This window comes from Thamnophis elegans, chromosome 2 (genome assembly GCF_009769535.1).
Source record: "Thamnophis elegans isolate rThaEle1 chromosome 2, rThaEle1.pri, whole genome shotgun sequence".
NCBI lineage: Eukaryota > Metazoa > Chordata > Lepidosauria > Squamata > Colubridae > Thamnophis > Thamnophis elegans.
Window position 1 is genome coordinate 48,105,697 of NC_045542.1, and position 25,008 is coordinate 48,130,704.

Here is a 25,008-nt window from a genome sequence, read left to right on the forward strand (position 1 = left end):
GCACTGAAGTCTCCACAAGTTTGCCAAATTTCACTCCCATCGGAGTTAAGGGACCTAGATTTAGGATGCATTCCATAAGTTAGTTCATTTGCGGTATCTTGAATCAAGAACTGCTGTTCTTTGATGCACTGTTTTGCCCAGTTAAAGGCTACAGGCACAATAATTTTAGTAGTATATAGAATATAAAACATATCTCTGGGAATATTGACTAGATTAGAAAGTTATAGTTTTAGTTTGGCAAGATTCTTCCATTAGGTACAAGTAAAGGACTGAACTCAATTGGAATTCACTGTCTTGTCTTTGGGCTTGGGCCTGATGAGTTGGGCTGTCACACAAACTCTAGCTCTCTGGACCGGCTGACCAAGGCAGGCTTAGAGCAAATCAAAGATATCCTTCAGTTAGGGCATATTTTTCCACCACGTTTGTTACAAATGTCTTTCTTTTGTCTGCCAGTACTTTGTCTGCTATGGCTAAATTTATTTAACTTATTTGTTAAGCTGGGCTTTTCAGAGATGCTGACGGTTTAACAAAAGAAGATAAATTTAGAATCTAATTCAGAAGACTTGTGCAATCCAAACTACCGTAACTTAATCTGACAACAACCAGCTATACCAGTAGACAGAGTGGGCAAATACAGCTGAGAGATGGAAACAAAATTTTAGAAGAGGACCTCAGTATATTATACTAACTACTCCAAGTCCCCTAATTGTGATTCCTACTGCTTTCAGAAGTTCTCTGATGGAAAATGTGATCTACCATCAAGGTTGGAGCAGACTCGCATGCCAGTATTGCTATCTTTGTGCAAATAATTGAAAGAGTAAAAACTGACCTTTGCCTTAAAAAGGTTTTGGATGACCTTATTTTTAATCTCTCTGCTTTTCTTCCTGATCTCAAATTCCAAGTCAGGACATACAGTATGTTTCCATGAGAATATCAGCTGTCCATGTAATCTTACAGCTTCTCAACAGCTGTTTGGGAAAAGATGCTCTTCAATCCCATCCATTTCACACAGGACATCTTTATGTTAAATGGTATATTTTTCTCAAACTGTATGGAATTGACAAAAAAGCCATTTTGCTTCCTGGATATATATTTCTCTGTCTGTGCTCTCCTAAAACATGCCTTCTCTTTTTAAATCTTGTTATTCAAACATTCAATCCAGTTCTTAAGCTCAGCTGGCTGAAGAACTGTAGGATCTGCTGGAATTTATTATCGTAATTTATCAAATTTATACATCGCTCATCTCACCTAAGTGACTGCCATGATAGAAATTCTAGTAAAATACTTAGATGTTCAGCTGGATCCCCATCATGGTCTGAGTTTGGACATAATTTAAATTGCAGTGGGAGAATAATATACATATTGCATTATATTCTATACTCTTTGGTTCCACAGTTAAATTGTGCATAATCCTAGACTGAATATGAATAGTTTTGTTCTTAATTTACTATGTATATAGAACTTAAGGATGGGTCTTTATCTTACTTGATAAACAATTTTGATGTGCTTGGGTTCTGAAACTGAATTTTCCAAAATTATGAATATGGTAAATCAAAGTACACAGGTTATGGAAAAGGCTCATATTGTTCCATAAGGGTTTTTTCTTATTCATTGTATGGGGCTCGTAATTTAGCATGACATTGCAAATCCATACCAAGGTTCTCCCTTCCACACTTTTCTGGTCATTGAGATCTTCTTAGACTCAATTCTTGCTGTTTTATTCCCAGACATTATATTTAATTGGAGGAGGGAGGTATTTTGGATTTTTCTGGGTGTTTTTCCTAAGGATTTTGGCAAGCTATATGACAGCAGCATGACTTCAGCTTCACTGTGCTGGCAGCAGAAAATGACACAATTTCCTTCATCTTTGTGCAAGTAAGCAGTTCTTGGTATAAACAATGAAATCAGCTCTTTGTTCCATGAGGAACAGGAGGGTGCAATTTTCTCAGGTGCAAAGCAGAATTCAGACTTTGTCTTCAGTGGATTAGAACTGGTATGGTAGTCTTGAATTAGCTACTAAAACGCAGTTATGTACGTATTGTTCCTTCCTTAATTGTTAACCTTGAACAAAACACTTCCTTAACCAAAAAACGTGCCAGAGAGATTGGTAGATAAAAAAAAATATTGTATATTTAGTCACTGGTTAACCTCCTAACCAATACAATGCCATCAGCATGAATACAAAGAAAAGAAAAGCCACCCAAACCCATTATCTTCTGCTTTAATGTATTGCCATTTCAGGGACCAATACATTTAAAATATATTTTAAAATTATATTTCCCTGTCTAATTGTTTCCTCGGGACAAGGAAAAGAGGCTTGTTAAGATAAAAAACTGCACTTTTATTAAAACATTATTTTAAAATAAAATTCATACTTTTATTTTCCTTTCACAAATCTGAGAAGAAGCAAATGAAATGAATTGTTTGAGAACAACTGATTCACATTTAATTTGCTATAATCAGGTATAACTTCTCAAAGCTGTCTGAAATTATGATGAGTTGCATAGACTGGATTCACTGTGAAAAATGTTAAGCCTTTAAACTTACTAGAATGAGGCTTTCTCCTATTTATTGTTATTCCTTCTGATGATGCTTAGTTGGCATTGTAGAACAAATACTTTATCAGTGGAGATGCCTAATTATCTAACTGGTCAAGCAGTATTTAGTTTTAAACTGTGAGAAATAGACACACATGGAAATGTGTGCTTGATTGATGCTTTCACCCCAGATGATGCAGTGGATCGAGTGGTCACTTTTAACAGTTTAGGAGTGTTGGATCAGCACATGAAGTTTCAGTAGAAAAGATACACTTTCCTGTGGTTGTTCCTGAATAGCTTACTCTTGAGTTTTTATGAGACAGCGAGAGTGCTTTCCTGAGGTAAATTACTGAGACTCTTGCATTCCACATAATGCCCATTCAAAGGTTAATTGAGGAAACATCTTGATCCACAAAAAGGCAAACACTTTTTAGCCTAGCACGTTGAATAAGCCCAGCCAATAATATTAGTTAACGTTCATAAGTCATGATGAAAGTTGGGCGAATGGAATAAGCATGGTTCAATTAACATGGGAAACCATTTTGTACAAACATATTAATTATTTGGTCTTCTGATTTTTCATTAGTTTCCTAGATTTTTATAAAGTTTAGAGATTCTTTGTATTTTCTGTCCTCAGTACTGTCATCACTATTGAGGCTTCTTCTTCCAATTTCAGAAACGTATTAATCTTCTAATCCAGCATCCTCAAGGTTAAATTAAAACTATTTTCTCTCCTACTGTATCAATCTTCTGAGCTAACATATGGATACTACCAGCTACATATTTGGATCATAGTAGCAACTGAAGTTTGGCTCTTCTTAAAGAACCATGGAAAAATTAACTCAGTGAATATGATATATCATTTTAAGGACTCCAAAGTCTCCCCCCCCCCCCGCACAATATGGAGTCAGGGAAAGGACTATGAGGTCTAAAATACATTCATAATGAAGGACTCATCATAATTGCATCTCACCAAGAGATTTTTGCTTCTTGCTATTGGTTTCTCAAAGCAACCTCTATGACATGGGTGTCAAACTCACAGCATCGTTGTCATCATGTGACATTTCACAATGTTTTTTTCCCTTCACGGAGCTGGGGTGGGTGTGGCCTGAGTGTGACGCATCTGGACACTGTTCTATGACCTCCCTGCTCTATGATAAAAGCTATCCTGACATCTTCTGAATATCTAATTCTCCTTGGGACATAAATAGACACAATGATAATGTTTAGCAAGGGGGAAAAAAGCAGTTGTAGATATGGATCAATTTATCATTAAGGGGAAAAACAACTCCAAGAATCTTTAATAACAAGGTGACATGGTTTAGAACTGGTCTCTTACTGATGTTAGTTTGTGATGTTTTTTTTCTGACTGAAGTGAAAATTGAAGATTTGTATTATTATGAATGCTACACGTGCACACAAATAGTTGCAAACTAGATTGACAATGTGTGAAATCATTTCCTTGAATGATTTAGAGCAGTGGTTCTTAACCTGCGGCTCGGGACCCCTTTGGGGGTTGAACGACCCTTTCACAAGAGTAGCCTAAGACCATCGGAAAACACATATTTTCGATGGTCTTAGGAACCGAGACACCAATTTTATGGTTGGGGGTCACCACAACATGAGGAACTGTATTAAAGGGTCGCGGCATTGGGAAGGTTGAGAACCACTGATTTAGAGTGTTAATTGTGCAGTAGGATGATCAACATCAGATGGCTCCCTGGGCAAGGAATGGAATTGAAGAAGACACAATTGAAATTTGAACACTGCAGCAGAACTTCATAAAGCATTCCTCTTAGCAGGATGTCTGGGAGAGAGGGGAGGCTTCAATTTGCACAGTGAATATCTTGAGCCAACATGGAGAATTTAGTTAGAAGACCTCATCCTCCACCGATGAGATTCGAAACTGTGGGTGTGGGAACTATGGAAGTCTGAATGCAAGCATCAGCCCAGCCTTTGGCCTGTGTTTACCAAGTGTCCACACTTTCCCTGCTGTGAGTAATAAAGCCTGCAAATGGTTGCACATGTGTTTCCATTTAACTCCTAGCAGCCATGACTCACTGCTGGGCGCTCAGCCGGCTCCACTCCTTGGCCGTCAGCAAGACCCGCCTCCAGCCTGGCTTCCTGACCCTAGCATTGTCAAAACACTTATACACAACTCTTTCAGTGCCTATTATAAATTTGTTATGTGCCCCCAGGACATTCTGGGGGTGATTTTACAGTAAGCAAACATCCTTCTCTTCGTATCTTCTGGTCTACATTTAGAGTGAATGTGGGACACTGAAGTAGCAGAAGGCTTAGTGTATCTACACAAAGTTCCATAAAATTTACCACGCAGAACATTAGTCAATGACCATTTTCAAAGGAAGTGAAAGAATATCGTTTGGGACATTTCCAAGAAAAGAAATCAAAATTACATGAAAAGAGGCAGAATTGAAATGTAGACTTCAAACCTTCCCCATTCCCCAACTTTTGTAAAGTTGGCTGCTGTCAACCCAAATATGGCGCCAATCTTACCAAATCCAAGTTTCTCAAGTTGGTATTCATGGGGAATACCATACCATATGGGGAAAACATGTGTCATACCGAAAATCATTTGATGGAAATTATTTCTAAAAGAACAAAAATGCTCTAGTGTGAATGTCTTAAGAACACGTGCTACGCTTGGCACTTAACATATTCTGCCTCTAAAATATTCAAGAATATTTAGAAGAGTGCCTTTTTTAAGGAACCTGGCTGAAATAGCATTCAACCATTCAACTCAGAACATGAGAAAACCCATCTCCTTTACTAGAAGAGTCAAAAACAGCCTCCAAATTTTATGTCAAAAAATACTAAGAATGGTATTGAGCTTCAAGTTCTTTATTTCATATTGATTGAAAATCAGATTTCTCATTGATGCCAAAATTCAAGGTTGCCTAGAAACACCATCTTCTGTTTTAAGATTAATGCAGAGATTAGATGGAGAAGGAGGGTGCCTTTTCCAAGACTTGGCAACTAGTATTGACCACATTTCAGAGTCTTGAAAACCAAGTATGTAGATTGGTACTCTGCCTTCACAGTGATGTCCATTTCTTCAGCAGCTGTTCATTTATTTCTGGAGAACTTGACTTCTGGTTGACTGTCTTGCTTGTAGCAGCTAGGCCCTCTCTAGCACCTTGCACCAGGTTGGCTTTCTAAAACAGCAAAGCCTGGGCGGAGGCAGATCCCAATTAAGGGCCTGGGTCAGGACAGCAATAGACTCGGTGACATCAGTTCAGTGGGAAAAGGCCAAGTTCTAACCATGGTTTTGAGGAGGAGAGACCTCACATCAGGGTGCCTGTATAACTGCATCCCTTCTAAGCTCGACTGCTATTATAATTCTGACGAAAATTTAGTGTAAAAAATAAGGGCCCGGTTGCTGCACGGACTCATGGAGAGTAGCTGCTCTTAAGTGGGGAATTGCCTGCAGCCTGAGAAAGGTGGGGAAAACTGTCAAGCAAAGGCAGCCGAGACCCAATCTCGCAGGGCCGGAGGCGAAGGAAGGGAAAGCAGCGCACACCACGACCGGAGCAGGCCAACCGCCCGTTTTGGCCCAGCGCCACCGGGAGGAGGGGCTGCAATTCCCTGGAGCCCATTAAAAAGCCAGCTTAGACTGGAACCCGGAGAAGAAAACATCTCCAGAAGGCAAGAAGCAGGAGCTTATCGGAGAGGAGGCTTTCTTTTTCCAGCCGCGGGAACCCCCACTTTTTGTTCCCCCGCCGCCCCAGGCTCTCCACCCCATCCCGAGAGACAGGCTTTGACTGCCAGGCAAACTTTGAGGACAGCCTCCTGCGGAAGCGGCACGCGTCCCCCCGGAATCGCCACAGAAGACCGCGCTCAGAGGACTGAGCGGGGGCGCGCGCGCGCGAGCCTATCTGGATGAGGCGGCAGGAACCGTGAGCACTTGAAGCCTCGGCCGCCCCCTCAGCCAAGCCCGCCTTCCCTCCCACCACCCGCTCCGCAAGATGAGTGCTACGTTCCCGAGCCTCCTGGCCTCGCTGGCCGTCTTGCTCCTGGGGAGGGTGGGCCGCCTTGCCGACGCCTGCAGCTGCTCCCCGGTGCATCCGCAACAGGCGTTTTGCAATGCAGATGTAGGTAAGAAAATATATATATATATATACGGCTGACCGCCCTTCCCCTTCTCTGCGGCTCCCCTAGTGGCTTTTCTGTCGTGGCTTGGTCGACCCCCGCGTTTCTCTCATCGCGGGCAGCCCCCTTTTCTCTCCTCTGCTGCAAACTCACTTGTTAGCGGCCAAAACAACCCCACCCCCTTTACCCTGCAAGGAATTGGGAGAAACCTGGAAGGGAGCCCGCACGTTGATTCTCACTTGGTCCCTGCCTGGGTAGAGACCAACAGTTTCCGTCTTTAGTGTGGGCGTCTGAATGCCCCCCGGGCTGATTCTGCAGATCCCTTCGGTTAAAAAAAACAACCGCCACCTTACTCAAGATTAAAAAAAGAAAAAGCGAAGTGCCGGCCCGCTTCGCCTTGCGTTTCGCTTCCTTTCTCCCTCCCCGCCTTTCGCTCTAGCGCGCTCGCTGACCTGATCCAGAGGAATTCATTTGAAAGCACAAAGGCAACCGCGGACTGAAATTCCTAATTTCTGGCGATGGCTTTCTGCCTGCAAAATGTAGGCTGCTGCCAGACTCTGATGGAACAGCTTCGAAATGGGGAGGGGAGAAGAGGAAGTATGTGGAAATTGGAAGAGAAACGACCGCAAAACGAAAACTTCACAAAGGCAGGCTTGAACCATATAGGGCCATCTTCTCTTACCCAGAAGGCGAAAGAATGAGTTCCCCTTAAGATGTGTAGGGTTTTAGATCTGTATGGTTTTGAAAAAGCAACGTTCGGTTTTGGAATGAAGTTGCAGCCAACCTTCCCTAAACCCCACAAATCCTTTGGCAACAGAGGTCGATCCAATCACTTGCTGGACAGTTCTATTTTGAATTTATATAGAGAGTTCTCATGTTCCCCCCTGCCTTGAACTTCAAATGCAAATATTCTATTGTGAATACAGGAATTCATGCGAATACAGAATTACAGGAGAGCAAAGAATCAGGGTTTGGAAAGAAAAAATCCAGAAACGGGGAGGCAAAGAAGGATAAAAAAAGCTCCAGAGCTGTGAAGTGGTAGTGGAAATGAACCAAATTTCCATTCCCTATATAATTATATAAATCTAATCTCTTTATAGTCTCTTAAAACTCCTGACTCAGGGACAGAACATTTTTAGTTTTCCTCTAAGAGAAGCTGGAGTCTGTTTAAGTGTTGCTATATTCACCCTGCTGTGTTTTTGCTTTTAGTTGTATGTCATTAAAACTTTTTTCCCCATTAATGAGTGCTTTGAGCAGCCTTCCAGCAACCACTGGTCCCTTAGCTGTGGCTTTTTGCTTGCTCCATCATCATCAACATACTTCCTGTGTGGTAATCAAGCCAGAGGCCCAAAGTTTTTGTGGGAGGGGTGGGAGTAAGGGTGGGAAATCAAACTAAGAGCTGTTGTTCACAGAGTAATGTAGCAATATTTGAAGACAGATGTAAAATCATCCTGAGGGACCCAAAATTTATTCCCAGTGTTTGACAGCCTCCATCTGCCCAGTAACAAAAAAATAGTACTTAAGAGGTACAGGTAATCCTTTATTTATGGCCACAATTGGGACTGCAGTTTTGGTTACTAAATGATTTGGTTGTTAAGGTGAGTGATCATGTAATGACCTGATTTTGTGACCATGTCGCTTAGCAAATTGCATGGTTGATAAATGAATCACAGGGTCATTAAGTGAATCTAGCTTGTTGGAAGCTGGCTGGGAAATGGCAACCATTGTAAAAGCGAGCTGGTTGCCCAGCACCCAAATTGTGATCATATGACACTGTGGGGTGGTTCGATGGCTATAACTTCAAGGATGAATTGTAACCAGTTTTTCATTGTAACTTTGAACCATTGTTAAATAAATGATCATAAACTGAGGACAACCTATAATGGTTTGGGGATAATTTCTTTGGCCTGAGATCAGAAAATTAAGAGCCATCTCCTTCTGCCTTCCTAACCTTTGGATTCTGATCCAGTGGTCCAAAGGCGGTCAGATTATCATTTGGAACCCCAAAACAAAGTGAAGGCATAATCTGAATATATGAAGTAGTAATAAGGGAGAGAGCATTTCTGAACCTACATCTTCTCCAGCTTCTGAGCAGTTGTACAAGGTTCCCAAGCAATATTCAAGAACTGGTTAGCCATTTAATTGTTTCTGTTTCACCTGCCAGTTTGGAATATAAGATTCTGAAGGCCCTTCATAATAAGCCTTTTCTATTTCATTCCATCCAGAGTTGTGCATTGCGGGTAGTTGCTTTTTGTATGCGTGGAAAAATGTCTCCAGCAAGGCCTCCATCCCAGCATGGCTGAGGCCCTTGTGAGAAAAAACACACTCCTTGTTTCCATGTTGATTTAATCAAGGCCTTGTGATATCATCATATGTCCCTTTTTCTGGGCAGTTGGAAAGAAAGAATGAACGAGTTAAGGGAGAGAGACTCTTGTTTTACCGGTTTAAACCAGGCATGCTGGGTTGCATCCTTCACTTGTTGCTCTTTCTTTTTTGACATTGTCTTTTCTTCTCCCAATTCGCTAAGCTTGGAATCTATTGAAAAACACTGGCTCTAACAGGGCTAGGCTTCAGTTTCATCTTTTTCTCTCCCTGTGAAATTCCTGTTATTAAACCTTGATAAGCAACAACTCAGCCCTCATTTTCTGGGCTTTGCTGTACAGTTGGGATTTGGAAATATTTTGGTGGGGCATCTTATCTGTCTCACTGATTCTGACTGTCACTATTTGCAGATCGGTATGCCCAAACTGCCTTCCTTGATTTTCCAATGTCTCCAGGAACTGAGTGGTTGCTCTCAGCAGCACTTGTTTGTAGTTTCGTCTTACCATCCAGTATCTCTTCCATCCATGAGAATTTCTGAGTCAAAGAATTTTGCACTACGGTCTTGTGACTTTTCAACCGCAAGACATCCTTCTGTTTCTTAGAATTTTAGCTGAAATCCTTGTTTGCACTTTATTGGATATTGAGACAGTTCTAGGAGCAGTTCTCTTGGGTTAATATCAACTATGCCACAAGTCTATATCCAAGGTGCCCTGCTGAGTCCCTTGTGAAATAATAATCCTGTTAGTATTTAATGTGCACAGGACTCTTCATTTTGTGGATTGTCCTATTCACTTATTCTAATACCCCTTAAATTGGCTACCACAGTCAGACTTTTCATCAGCCAGAACAAGTTTGAAAAAGAAGGTTAACAGCCTGATAGCAGTGCGGTTGAAATATGAGAGAAGCCATACTGATTAATAATTTATTTAAATAATATATTTTTCTGTTTTAATTTTAACAGCTGGAATCTAAAGTGTACGATAGAAAAGAATATTTGTAGCTCAGAGATGAACTGATTGCTAGTTTTTGTTCAACCTTGAGCTACAAACATTCTTCTCAATCTAAGTGTAAAATAATTGTTTTCATAAAACACTAACAATACTCAAAAGAAAAATAGATGAGCCTCCTTGTTTCTTTCCAAACTTCATTAATATTTCAGAACATTGGTTCGCTGAACATAGAATGGAGTGTAATTATTCTGGATCATTTAGGTATTACAGAGGGAAATTACTTGATGTAGAACCACACAGGAAAATATAGGTCATAATAGGAGATTCGGTATAAAAAATGATGGGGAGAAAACTACTTGGCAGTAGGCTATATAATATGTTGATTTCCCAGAGATGTGGCAGTTATCTGTAGTGACAGAAACAATCTGACAGACATCAGAGAACCAAACCTAGGTGGCTCAATGGAAAAAGAGAAGGACTGGTCATGTTTCAGAATAAAGAGTGTGTGTTGAGGGGGAGGCGGGGGATGAATATATACACACATAATGCTTGCAAAAAAAGGAAAAAGGCAAACATGCTCAATATGTATAGAGGGGAGAGGGAAGAACAGGTGAGATTGGATATGATTTTGTGAATGGGTTTAGGCTGCCAGAATTATGAACCGAGACCTACTTAGCAGCAATTGAAAGTGCTGAGTGGTTGAGATTTTTAGGAGTTTATCTTTGCCTGTGTGTGTGTACATATATGAATATGCTCAGTGGTGGGTTCTGGATTCCGTTCCAACTGGTACGGTTGGAACGGCGCCGGTGTCAACCACATGCACGGCATGCGTGCTGCACACATGCATCCTACCTGTCAGTGAGGATTCGGCAAGCCTCGGTGACGCTCCAGCTGCTCAGTGGAGCTTCGTGCAGGTGCTGTACGCGCTGTGCACATGTGCAAAAGCGCGGAAGCCTTAAAAGACAGGTAAGGTGGGCGGGTGGGCCCACCGAAGCACCGTACCGGAACAGTATCTGGTGCTCCAGGCTGGCTCTGGTACGCCCATACCGGGGCGTACCTCCTACAACCCACCACTGACGCTCATACATAGCATGGATACAAACTCTCTCATTCTCAGTACCAAAGCTCCACTTCCACAGTGTTCAGTTTGGGTTCCACCCCTTCAGTTGTGACTTCACTCTCTTCTGGCAATGTAACCTTGTAAATAGTAGGCTCTAATTCCACCTGAGAGTCATTAATTGATCTGTTAACATTTTTCTAATCAATGGTGACCCTCCCTTGGGTGCTGGAAAGATGAGTCAATCATAGTGTACTTTGAAATAACTAGGGTACTTTATCATAGGTATCAAGGGATGGATGCAAATGTGTGTTGGCATATTTCTTCAGATTCTTCTTCTGGAATATTCCCAGGCCAGTGATCAGACTTTTAGAGCCATCTTCAATCATTAATGTTTGGATTTTTGATGTAGGACTCTTCAGAAGATGAGGTTTTGGGGCTATATGGCAGTTGTGCAGTTAACAGCCACACAGATCTCTATCCTGGATGCAAGAAGTCTATTTAGTTCATTACAAGTTACTTTTTTTTTCTAGCCAGGAACAAGCAGCCTCCAGGATGACTCCCACTTAGCTATATATGTTGGTTTATTTCTGCCTTGGGTTTGAGATGAGAAAGTGGAAGTTTTGACCAAATTTAATGGCTAACGCTTATTCTCCGTAGCCACCTTACCTGTCAATGGTGGGACTATAGCAGTAGTTGGACGATATGGCTCTCATACCTATAATAATATTTGTGAAGGTTTTTTTTATTTGCAAATTCATTCTGTCTTCTTTCAAGAAGTTCAGTATGCTGTTCAGTATGCTGAACCTCACACATTTTTTTTGAGTGGAGCAGACCAAAAGTAGACAGTCCATAGGCAATGATTATTAAACTTATACCAGGCACTTGCAACCAAGAATGTAAATTCTTATAGTCTTACTAACCAGGTTTATTGAAAAGGAAAACAACAATTGTCTTGGCTTACTGAATACCTTTACTTTAGCTTCCCACTATCTACTAAATTGCTTAGGTCTTAACTCCAGACGATACCCTGGTGAGATAGCTATCCATTTTCCTAGTAAAGGAGAAAATGAAAATGTTCCAAATTTGGAACATTTTGTAAGATGAAATCATCTTTCCCAAGCCATGGGCATTCTGGATTGCTATACCAAATGAAACATGTGGCCTGTCCCTTTGAAAAAAATATTTTCTGGATGTTATCAGGTGATTGCAAGGAAATTAAGGTGATGTTCCTTTCCTTTCCAAATGAGCATTCAGTATTGCCATCTTTGGTTCTTTTGAACTGCCTTTTCTTTATATATTTTTCTTTCCCCCCACTTTCTTCATCTCTCTTTCATACATACACACACATATACACATACATTAAAATATGCTGCATTGCTTACTACCCTATTTACTTTATTTCAGTCTGATTTATCCTGACTTAAATTCCTAGAATAAAAATAGAATATTCATAGTAAGCCTCAGTGGCTGCCTTAGCATGAACAAAATATTGAATTGTGAACAAAGTAACACCAAAAAAAAACCCCAGAAAATATTCCAGAATATTGAAAATGACTACATTGAAAATCTTACACTAATTATAGTAAGAGTAAAATGCACTACTGTTGTTTTTAAGTAAATGGTTTTGTAGACTTTGCATATAAGCATCCTATTTGTCACAATAACATTTCGTTACCAGGCTAGGTAACATCTTCAGCAGAATTTAGGGGATGTCAGTGATTTAGGAGATGACAATAGTTAAGTGTATAAGTAAAAAAAACTAGGAAGATAAAAAGGACCTTGATTCCTGGTGATTTCATGGGAATGGTGTAATTTCATTGGTGGCAATACCAATGAATAGTTTACCATTAATTTCTTCTTTCCAATTTCCTTATTTTTCAACTTCCCAGTGTAGCCTACAATCCTGGCATTTTGTGGGCTTTCTCAACCACATATTAAGCAGTCCCAATTCAGGTTATTTTTTTTCTTCAAAGTTAAACAAGGCAGCCCTTGGCACTTTCCATCACTCTTGAATGAGTTCATGAAATCCACAAATTTGTGAAGGCCTCCAATCTGTCACTGCTTGCCAAAAAAAAATAAAAAAAATAAAAAAATCATGGATATGTTCTGAGATCACCGGATGTTAGCTCAGTTTGGAGGTGACTTTCCTCTTTTCTTATGTGAGAACTGACAATATTACACTAAACAAAGTTGGCCCAAACCTCTGGGTAGCAAGGGTAATAGTTCTCCTCTACAGAAGGATTTAGGACTATGGTGTCAAAGCAGGGGTGTTTTTATCCCAGATGCTATTTTGGTGTGGGAGAAAAGTTATGACAGGTGCCAGTAGTAAGTTCCTCCTTGTGCCAAATAGCAAATTCTGTGATTATGAGGTAAACTCCTAGCTACTCTTTAATGGCTAAAAAATGCAAAGCCACAATATGTATTTAACACAACATATGGATTGTCTCTGTGGAGAAGATCTGTATGGGAAATAAGAGAGGGTGGGTGTTGAAAGGAGAGGGGATTTGAAAACTAATTTTATGTCCTAATAGTTATTAAAACAGGGACTACACTCCACATCATGTTAAACCAAAACCAGACAGTGTGTAGGATGTGTTAACTGAACTAGCACCATTTCCTTTTTGGCTGAGAATGCTAAAAGATTAAATTGAAATATTTCATTTAATGAATATTTCATTTAATTCAGTTTTCCATTCAGGCATGCCTATGTAAGGAAGGTGGGTGGTTTTCAAATGTGGGCAGTGATGGGTAGAACTGAAGTTTGCTTGAAGTAAGTTCTACCTGCGAGAAGTAAGGTTGTGATGAACTGTAAAGCAAAAATGGAGCATCTTATTTTCTGTTCTGTTGAGGGCAGTTTGAAGAAAAGAAATGGGTGGGGTCGCAATCAAAAGTGGGAGGGAACCTGACACTTCCTCTCGCTTTCTGGTATGGTCTTCTCATTTTTCAGAAGTCAAAATTCATTCCATAGAGAGAGACTGTTCTTGGTATGGGTTGTCCAACAAAATAAAATGACCATTTGTGTGCTTTAAATTTAGGTTAGCTTTAGGCTTGCTTAACTGGGTCAGCTTCTTCCTCAGAAAATAATCTACTGTAATCTGGAAGAAAATGATGTTGAGAATACTCTTGTGAGATGATTTTTTATTTAAATTTTTTTGAATGCAAACAGCTTTGTTAGCTGTTGTGACTCAGCAGAAGCCTCCTGTGAGTTGTTTCAGGATGCTCACAGGAGAGGATAACAAGCAGCTGTGGCTCATTAAGGATCTCCTCCTGCGATAAAAGACTGATGGTGCCACGCCCTAGTTGCAGAAGTCAACGTTCGTTCCTATCCTAGTCAAGTCTGTTTGTTTGCAATCATCGAGAAGAAGCACTTGGATAAGTGATTTGCTTTATATAAACCTGTTTGTTGTAGTTTACTTTTGCCAGAGAATTTATCTGTGTTTATTTTGATCTCGCAGCCAGCAAGAGCCGGGACTGATAAAAACATTCCTTTGCAAGCTGTGTGTGGCTGTCGTTTCTGAACGGGCAAGGTGGGGGTCAGAACAGTTAGCTATGCATTTAGAACAATTCTGCATTTCTGGTCCTGTTTGCAGCTGGAAAATAGAAAACCAGCTCTCCTGTTTTTGAAAATTTCAGAGACTGGTAGGACTGCCGCAAGCAGTAGGAATAGCCACTAGTGCTCTAATTTGGATTGTATTGATTGTACTGTGTTGTTTTTAATAAAATAAAAAAAGCACCTGACATGTTCTTTCATCCTGGCTATTTAAGCTTCCTATTTAGCCCTTGCAAGTGGTTTAGGTTAAAGCCTTGGACTTCTCCAAAGAAAGAGGCAGAGAGGCCATTGGGTCCTTGCTATGGTAACTGCTAGGAATGTGAGTTGCATCAACTCGGGCTTAATCACATTTGTGTGGATGGGCGTGCTGTAGAGAAATATCCAAATTAGCCAACAATGAACAACAAACAGGAATGGACAAAGCAAAGAGCAATGGAGCTATAATTGCTCTGGCCTGATTTTAGTCGGTAGGGAACAGGGACATCAAGCAAATGTATAAGGACACAAATGCTGGTCATCATTAGTCTCTGCCAGATTCCTGATGTGAAATTAATTTTTGAGAGGAACCATTCTTTGACTTACAGAAAGATTAAAGAGATGTGTGTAATCTAAGTAAGCAATCAAGCTCATAAACTTAATAGAAAATCTTGGCCGCTGCTGCCAGTAAAGGAAGACCTATCATTCATATTAGAATAAAGGCATACGCATGTGTGTAATGTAGAAGAAACTGGTGAGTGATGGGAGGTGTGAGGAGCTACAGGAAACAGATGGAAGACCTAAATTGCCACTGTGATATCTCTACATTGGAAGGACAACATAGAGGTATTACCAGCTGAGATGCTGTATCTGTGAATAATTTGGTGAGGCATATTTAGAAGATTCTGGCTTCCATTTCACAAACTCAGATACAAGTTTAGATGCTATTTGGACCCTGACATTTCCTTGTTTGAGGATAATACAAAGATCTACATTAGCTGAGCATAGTACAGAAAAACTAATTTTGGGAATAGAATAGCAAGCCAAATAAATGAAAGAGATGGGATAAGAACAGGATATTCAATTAAGTCTCCTTTAACCAATACAATTCAAAATACCTTTCCAGCTTCAAATACCTACCATCCAATCAAGCTATCATTGCTTCCATCACATACATGCACTGATTCAGTTCTGAAAGAAACACAAGAAAGCTTCCTGTTAAATTTCCTTTGATCTCAATCCAATTGCACCTGCATTTGTTCTTTAATATATTTGCCTAAGGTAGGGTAAGGGGGTGACACACCTGTTTGTTTAAGCCCAGTTTTATGTATAAAACAAGGTGGAGATGACTGAAAGGTGGGGGAATGGTATATTGTTGGTAGAAAGCTGAATTCTGCTAACATGGGAATTTATCTTTTTGCCCCCAAAGATACATTATTTCTTGAATGACAGAAATTCTATTAAGTCTGCTTTGTGAGAGCAAGAATACAGTTTGACTTGCATAAAGCTGTGAGAAGAGGGGCACTGAGCTCTTTAATGTCATCAAGGCCAATTGTATTGATTACATGCTGTCTCTAAGGCAATGCCAGAATTCTTCACGGAGTAATATATATGCTTGCTGAGACTTGATTTGTTTGGCAGCATATTTCAGGGATTATGAATAAAATCAGGCAAGCAGACTGACAGGAACACACAAGATCATGGGAAAGGAAATCATAATATATCACTGTATGAAAAGAAAGTTATATAGCTAGCCCTTGACAGTCACAATTGAGCTCAAAAATTCTATTGCTAAATGAGGCAGTTGTTAAGTGAATTGCACCTCATTTTACAACCTTTTTTTCACAATTAAGTGAATCACTGCAATTGTTAAGTGAAATGAGATCGTCAAGGGAATCTGTGTTCCCACATTGACTTAGCTTGTTGGAAGCCAGATGGGAAGGTTACAAATGGTGATCACATGACTCCAGGACAGTGCAACTGTTTTAAATACCGTATATACTCGAGTATAGGCCGACCCGAATATAAGCCGAGGCACCTAATTTTACCACAAAAAACTGGAAAAGTTATTGACTCGAGTATAAGCCTAGGGTGGGAAATGCAGCAGCTACCAGTAAATTTCAAAAATAAAATAGATACCAATAATGTTTTTGAATATTTATTTCAAAGAAAAACAGTAAACTAGCGGTGTATTCAATGAAATACTTCACTCACCTCATGATGCTGATGTCCCGCTGTGATGATGATGTCCCGTGCAGCCGCGGGAGCGATGTCCCGCCTCCTATGACACACGGCACAGTGATTCCTATCATTGGATCACTGTACCAGAGGAGGTGGGACATCGCTATGTGGCTGCTTGCCATAACAAGGAGGAGGTGGGACATCGTTGCAGAGCGGCAGGAGGGGGAGGAAGGGGAATCGTAAGACAGCCCTGCTTACATTAGAACGTGAGGAGGGGGGATGGTGCGGTGCGCGCTGCGCGGCAAACTGACACAGAGGGAGGGGAAACTCACAGGGGCACTGGGCCATTCACGAGTGTCACCCAGCGGCATGGCCCCGCCCCTTTTTCTCCTCCATTTCGGGCAAATTTTTCACTGACTCGAGTATAAGCCGAGGCGGCTTTTTTCAGCCCAAAAAGTGGGCTGAAAAACTAGGCTTATACTCGAGTATATACAGTACATGCCAGTTGCCAAGCACCTCGATTTTGATCACGTGGCCATGGAGATGCATAAACCAAAGCGATTAAGTGTGAAAAATGGTCTTGAATCACTTTTTTCAGTACTGCTGTGACTTTGAGCAGCCTCTAAACAAATAGTTATAAGTCAAGGACTACCTGTAACTGGATGTATGAACAGATCCAAGTGGGAAGGACTGATTGCTAATAAAATCCCTCAGGAGGGCTGCCTCATCACCATACCAAATTGCCATTGGTGTGTCTTATACTAGCAAACATCACTTCATTCTGCTATTTTTTCCTGTAGGAATTTGTCTGGAACATCTAATATGAAATGTCTTTAATCCTAACCATTATTATATGTTGTAATACCATTACTTCAGATCAGTAAATTTATAACTGAGACCATGTTCCTAATATGTATTTTGTAGGTTCTCTGTCTTTATATTTATCAATATATTACAGTTTTGAAAAGCCCTGCTGGCTTTCCCCATTTGTACACACACTAATGTTGAAATCTTGGCTTTGACTCATTAGCCTATTTATCATTGGTAACACAGTTTATTCAGATAATTTTATACAGCAATACAGTATGTTGCAATGATATATTTATCTCGGTTAAGGTATTTCTCATAGCTCTTAAAGGTAGTCATTTAATACAGGTAGAAATCAGAAAAAAAAACATGCTACCTCATGTGGATTGTTATGCTAAATTTATCCTTATGCTTCAATAGATCTCTCTGTTCCAGTGCCTCTGTCTGGTCCCTTCATTGCTGTGTCAAAGTGGGACATAGATGATCAATAAAGGAGTACTTCCACCATGTGAGGAAGGGCTCGTTAAGATGGGATTGGGTAGCCTGCTAGCTGCTGTATTCACAGAATTTGATCTGTAACCTCACCTATCCTCAGGGTATCTATGGTGACAAAAAAAATAAAGTTGCTAAATAGTTCCATTATCAATAGGCCAAATTAATTTCTTTCTTATTCAAGACACATACCTTCTTGAAATGAAGCAAAAGCATGCACAAAGGCAATCCATTTGGTTTTATTGCTATGATGACTGAAATGTGATCTGCAGAATGATGGGATCCATCTTTACAAGGTGCTAAAAGCAGGGTTGAGTTTTGTGAGCCTCTGAGTTGGTATAATACCCCTGTGGGAATCTACGGTCATTTGTTGTGAAGAGTCAGTCCAACCAAATATGCAAGATTTATTGCAGCTGCTTGCAAGTGAAATATGGCAACTTACTGTTACACCTGTTAAGAACAGAATGTACTGTATATTGTTTGCCAACTATATCATTATATGAATGATCTAGCTGACAAACAGGGAAAATAGAGGCCTTCTTAGTCAGGGATAAACTACCTACCACCCCTTTTAAAACCAATAATCTTCTTTTCTTATGGTGGCACAAAATGTATACAGTGTATTCAGACTCCCTTCACTTTTGTCAATTTTGTTATGCTGCAGCCTGATTCTACAGTTGTTGAAATTCATTTTTTTCTCATTAATCTACAATCAGTACTCCATAATAACGAAGGGAAAACAGAATTTTAGAAATGTCTGTAGATTTATTAAAAATAAAACCTGAAATATCACATTGGCATAAGTATTCAGTCCCTTTGCAACAACACATGAAATTTAGCTCTGTGCCTCCCACTTCTCTTGATCGTAGCCGACATTTCCAAGAGCTGCTCTTCCAGTCAAACTCAGAGAAGGACCTTAGTAAGAGAGGTGACCAAGAACCAACCCTATGGTCACTCTGACTGAGCTCCACAGATCCTGTGTGGAGATGGGACAGAGTTCCAGAAGGACCACCATCACTGCAGCTTTCCACCGATCTGGGATTGTGGCAGAGTGGCTAGGCAGATGCTTCTACTAGTGCAAAACACATGAAAGCACACTTGGAGTTTGCAAAAAAGCACATGAAGGACTCTCAGACTGTGAGGAACAAGATTCCTCTGGTACCATTCCAAAAGTGAAGCATTGTGATAGCAGTATCATGCTGTGAGGGTGTTTTTAAGCAGCAGGGACTGGGAGACTGGTCAGAGTTGAGGGAAAGCTGAATGGAGCAAAGTACAGGGATACCCTCAATGAAAACCTCTTCCACAGTGCTTGGGACCTCAGACTGGGCTGATGGTTCACTTTCCAACATGACAACGATCCTAAGCACACAGCCCAGACAACACAGAAGTGGCTTAGGAACAACTCTGTGAATATCCTAGAATGGGCCACCCAGAGCCATGACTTGAATCTAATTGAACATCTCTGGAGGGACCTGAAAATGGCTGTTCGCTGATGGTCACCATTCCAACCTGACTGAGCTTGAGAGGATTTACAAGAAAGAACAACAGAAACCCCCCAATCCAGGTGTTAAAGCTTATCGCATCTTACCCAAAAAGACTCGAGGTTGTAATTGCTGCCAAAGATGCTTCAGCAAAGTACTGAGTGAAGGGTCTGAATACTTATGCCAATGTGATGTTTCAGTTTTTTTCTTTTTAATAAATTTACAGACATTTCTAAAATTCTGTTTCACTTTGTCATTATGGGGTACTGAGTGTAGATTAATGAGAAAAAAATGAATTTTAACAAATCGGGCTGCAGCATAACAAAATTGACAAAAGTGAAGGGGGTCGGAATACTTTCTGAATACACTGTATATAGGAATCAAATTCATATGCTCCTTAATCCTCTCTCTGCCCCTCTCCCATTTCTTTCTGCCTTCTTCCTCCCAGCTTCCTCCCTCAGAAAATTGGCTAAGAAAATCCAAAGCAGCAATTTCCCTTCTACAAAGCCACTCTGTTCAGCAGAGAATCTTCTTTCTACGAGGTTGCATTTTTTGACAGTGATTCAGCGGCACGTGAGTGGAAAAGCCTGGAGCCATAGCTATTAGCTAGGCCTAAAATTCAGCTGCTGTCACACAGTTGTCTCAGCCAGACCAAAGGCATCCAAGTCAGGCCACAGGCAGTTTCAAGAGACAGAAATGGGGGGGTGGGGTTCTGAACTACAGTTGATGATGGTTGTACCAGATGTGTAGTTCTGCTCTGGAGCCCTAAAACTGGAAAGCGTATTTGTTTTTCTTAGGTGATACCACCAGATTGACCAGGCCAGAAATCAACTTCAAAAAAAAAAAGCTAAAATTACTTTTATTGAGAATTGCTATAATTACAGAATCTTGCAAGTCTGATTGTGCTATATTGTCTCCCCTTCATAGATTCCTGTAAATGGGAGATGTGTCTGTTTAAGCCTCTTGCATTTTTTGGGGGGGACTTGTGATATCTTTTACCCCATTTTCCTGGTAATGGATTGTGTACATTTCTATCAAAGTTATCTTCCTCCCTGCATTATAGAATGCTTGAAACAGATAGCTAGTATAAAAGCAGAGGAATCCATGAGAACTATTAACCTGGAACTGATTTTCAAGATCCTGCTAGAAGGGATAATTTAATTCCAAATTCAGCAGTTTAATAAAATAATATTTTCAATAGGACAATGCACTTTTTAAGTGCCTTTAATGTGGAAAGTATCCAGTGGATATGATTCATTGAGTGACCAACAGGAAGCCTACAAGTTGCATTTTAGACCACAAATAAATTCCAACTAGTCATCAAGGAGTTTAATAAAACTAAAGCAAACTCTGGTTTTTTTAAAAAAACTTCCCTTGTACTTTACACTTGAGAAAATGTTTTCAGAAGCTGTGATCAAATGAAATATTCCTCATCTCAGTTACGTGTTTTCCATTTTATATGTACCTAACTGGGTCATGGGAATATGGAACAATATGTCACACAGATTCTGTAAACCACAAAGACAGGAGTAAGATGTACTGGTTTTAAAGTAATCTTTTCCTCCTTAAATCAACCCTGTCCCATATCAAGGTGTGTAATATTTGTAATGCTTCGTCATCTGTGTATTCTCTTGGAGGCAACTTTAGCGGTCCTGCTCTTAGTGGGGAGGAAAGAAGTGTGTTTGGGGATTGTTGACAAGTGTTTACCTGACCCCTACTCTGCTCATCAGTTAGCCTCTGTGCAGCCCTTTGTCTACTGTTGTGTGCCCTCTGCATCACCTTCAACCCCAAGGCTCTGTTTTAGGCCCAGCATCTTCAACATCTTCATCTTGGATGAGGGAATAAATGGGGAACTCATCAAATTTGCAGATGATACCAAGCTGGCAGGAATAGCCAACACTCCAGAAGTCAGGTTTAAGATACAGGAGGATCTTGACAAACTTAAACATTGGGCACTATCTAATAAAATGAAATTCAATGGTGAAAAGAGTAAGGTTCTACATTTAGGCAAGAAAAACGAAATGCACAGGTACAGTATAGGTGGTATCTTGCTCAATAGTAGTAACTGTGAGAGAGATCTTGGAGTCCTAGTGGACAACCATTTAAATAGGAGCCAGTAGTGTGCAGCAGCTGCCAAAAAAGCCAACACAGCTCTAGGCTACATAAACAGAGGGATAGAATCAAGATCACGTGAAATGTTAATACCACTTTATAATGCCTTTGTAAGGCCACACTTGGAATACTGCATCCAGTTTTGGTCACCACGATGTAGAAAAGATGTGGTGACTCTAGAAAGAGTGCAGAGAAGAGCAACAAAGATGATTAGGGGACTGTAGACTAAAACATATGAAGAACAGTTGCAGGAACTGGGTATGTCTAGTTTAATAGAAAGAAGGACTAGGGAAGACATGATAGCAGTGTTCCAATATCTCAGGGGTTGCCACAAAGAAGAGGGAGTCAAACTATTCTCCAAGGCACCTGAGTGTAGAACAAGAAGCAATGGGTGGAAACTAAACAAGGAGAGAAGCAACTTAGAACTGAGGAGAAATTTCCTGACAGAACAATTAATCAGTGGAACAACTTGCCTCCAGAAGTTGTGAATGCCCCAACACTGGAAGTCTTTAAGAAGATGTTGGATAGCCATTTGTCTGAAATGGTATAGGGTTTCCTGCCTAGGCAGGGGGTTTGACTAGAAGACCTCCAAGGACCCTTCCAGCTCTGCTATTATATTTCCTGAGTTCCTTTATATACATATCACCTTTCTCCACTTTGGACACCACTTTCTCACCAATGTATCAGCAAGGGAGAGGAAAGCAGATATTTCTGAATGTTGACAGGTATACTGAACATCCTTGGCAATACATTGGAGCAACCAGCAATGCCAAGATTTAGTAAGATTAAATAAGCCAGAGCATAATACTAAGCAGTGGTGGGATTCATTTACCTTTGCTACAGGTTCGCAAATGAAAGAGCGCTCGCAGAAGGTCGCACATTATGTCAGTGCAGGTGAGCGGAGCCTCCAGCAGCAGCTGCTACCGGTTCGCCTGAACTGATAAGAAACGGGTGAATACCACCTCTGATACTAAGGCTAAATTTTGGAAACTGAAAATCACTTGGATAGAACTATGCTAAAATCTTCTGGGCGATCAGAGTGAAAATGAACTATTGCTCAGCTGTAGGTACATATATATTTTGCTTCTATATGAGCCACATTCAGTACATGACATTTCCTATCATGAATGAGGGGGCTGGAAATAATCCCCGCCTAAAGCTCTGGAGAATCACTTTGGTTAAAGTAGACGGTGGTTGAGTTCATATCTTATGTTAAACTATGGTTGGATTTCAATAATTTGCTGGGACTCACATTAAATCATCATAACTGGTTGACAAATCAGAAGGCTGGATTTACACAACACTAAGCCAAAACCAAACCACCTTTTGGCTTGGTGGAATGTGCACATTGAATCATTATTACCCTAGCTGGACCAAAGATTTAATTTTCAATAAAACAGCTATATATGGAAAATTTATTTCTAACTGGGAATGCTGAGTCAGTTTTGTACTTTTTTTTAAAAGCGCATGGAAAATTTGTCAAGCTTAACACACACACAGAGACACAAACCTCCTGTATCCAGTAAAAATAGCAAAGTTCTGTGGTATGTTGAAGACTAACCAAGATCTTATGCAGTATATTTGACAAGCAGACTCTGACTTCATGAAAGCTGAAATGGTGTTTATGATGCAAAGAGGCTCTGTTGTTTTTGCTGCTTGCAGCAAGTTCACATAGCTGCTCTTCTGGAATGTAGGCCTAATTAAACTGGTTGGCAACATCTGTATGAAAAACACCAGGCTTAGCACAGTTGAACGGGTTTAACAGTGGAATTTCACACTATAGGATTTTGTGAGTCCCTGGTGATGAAACAGAAAAATTACAATATTATAATTTTGTACAAAATACTGCTACAGTTATCTGTAACTTCAGCTTCTGACACCTAGGAGTGTATTTTAAATCCTGTCTCCCTTATAATTGCAAGAGAAAATTATAGAAAAGACGAAAGAGGATGGCTTTGGTAAATTAAGCCCCTCCCCCCTAAAAGGTCTGGCCAGAGACATTAAAGAAGAAGCCTCAACTGTTAACCTTCATTTACAGCAGAGAAATAAGGGAAAGAGCTTTTTTCCTCAAACAATTCTAAGTATTATGCAATGTACAGCATTTCTATATTGACACGTCCTATACCCAGTGATTGGATTGTTTTGGCAGATTCAGTGTATGAATTGTCATGCTTGTTATGGATTAGGTGTGGTATACTTGATTAGCTTCTACTTATTTGGACTTCAGTCGGTGGTTAGTGGTTAGTCTGTTGGCGGTTAATGTGTGGAAAGACTGATCTACATAACCTCCTTACTGTAGTTCAAACATGCCCCACCTACCATTTGCTGAGGATATGTCTTTTTTTTCGGGCATTCTGCTGTTGAGACAAGCCAAAACAACCAAATCTGTATGGAGAATCCATGCCCCATGGAGAAGGAGGCTTGAGATAATGTGATTATGATTGGCACCAGTGATCTACTGGGCTACAGTTGGCCCACTGAACCTGCTATGAACCACCCCTTTCCCTCAGGGTCACTGGACTTGGATGTTCTGCAGTACCATTTTGGCTGCAATTCATGACGGTTGGAGAATTCTGGGAGTTGAAGTCCATACATCTTAAAAGTTGCCAAGTTTGAGGAAAAAAAAACCAATTTAAAGCAGGGCTGTCAAAGTCCCAGCCCACAGGTCGGATGCGTCATGCGCTGGCCACACTCAGCTTAGCGAAGGGGGAAAAAGTCCCAATATGTCACGTGATGTCACCATGACGATGTGAGTTTGACGCCCCTGATTTAGAGGGAGCTGAAGCCCTGAAATTGATGAGAGTATCCCTAATTTAATGTATATAATTGATGGTTGAAAAGGTTCCCCACTTTAACTTATGTGGCATGAGCAACTGGGAATTCCCTTCCCAAAGGCCCTGGCTTTTCAATTCCTCTATACATGGAAGTTCTTTATTTTAAAAAAAATCCATTCCATCATAGAATGTTCCATGGTATGGATGTGGCCTTAGCATACAGCATACAGCATACAGCTCAAAGTGATCCAGCATCTCTGCACTCAGGACATGCAGAAAAAACTACTATAGTTATTTCATGCCACCTAGTGGCCAATAGATAAATTATCAGTAACTTTGAAACAGTTACCACTATGTGTATGTTTAAAAAAAAAAGGTAAAGATTTCCCCTGTCCAGTTGTGTCCGAATCTAGGGGGCAGTGCTCATCTCTGTTCCTTAGTTGAGGGAGCCAGCCTTGTCCCAAGATGTTTCTGTGGTCATGTGCCAGCATGACTATATGCTGAATGGAATGCCGTTACCCTCTCATTGAAGTGGTACCTACTGTATTTTTTGGAGTATAAGATGCACCTCCCGCCCCTAAAAGAGTGTGAAAATGTTGGTGCATCTTATACATCCAATACAGCCATTTTTGGCCTCCCAAAAGCACTCTGCTGGC

At 40.5% G+C, this 25,008-nt stretch overlaps 1 protein-coding gene across 1 annotated transcript in view; it reads left to right on the plus strand.

Moving 5' to 3' along the window:
* Positions 1-6,139: 6,139 nt before the first annotated feature.
* TIMP2 (TIMP metallopeptidase inhibitor 2) overlaps positions 6,140-25,008 on the plus strand; it is a 31,649-nt gene continuing 12,780 nt past the window's right edge. Inside the window, exon 1 of the mRNA XM_032210657.1 lies at positions 6,140-6,653. Within this exon, the coding sequence (XP_032066548.1) occupies positions 6,524-6,653 (130 nt within the window). The 5' untranslated portion in view covers positions 6,140-6,523. The remainder of the gene's footprint in view (positions 6,654-25,008) is intronic.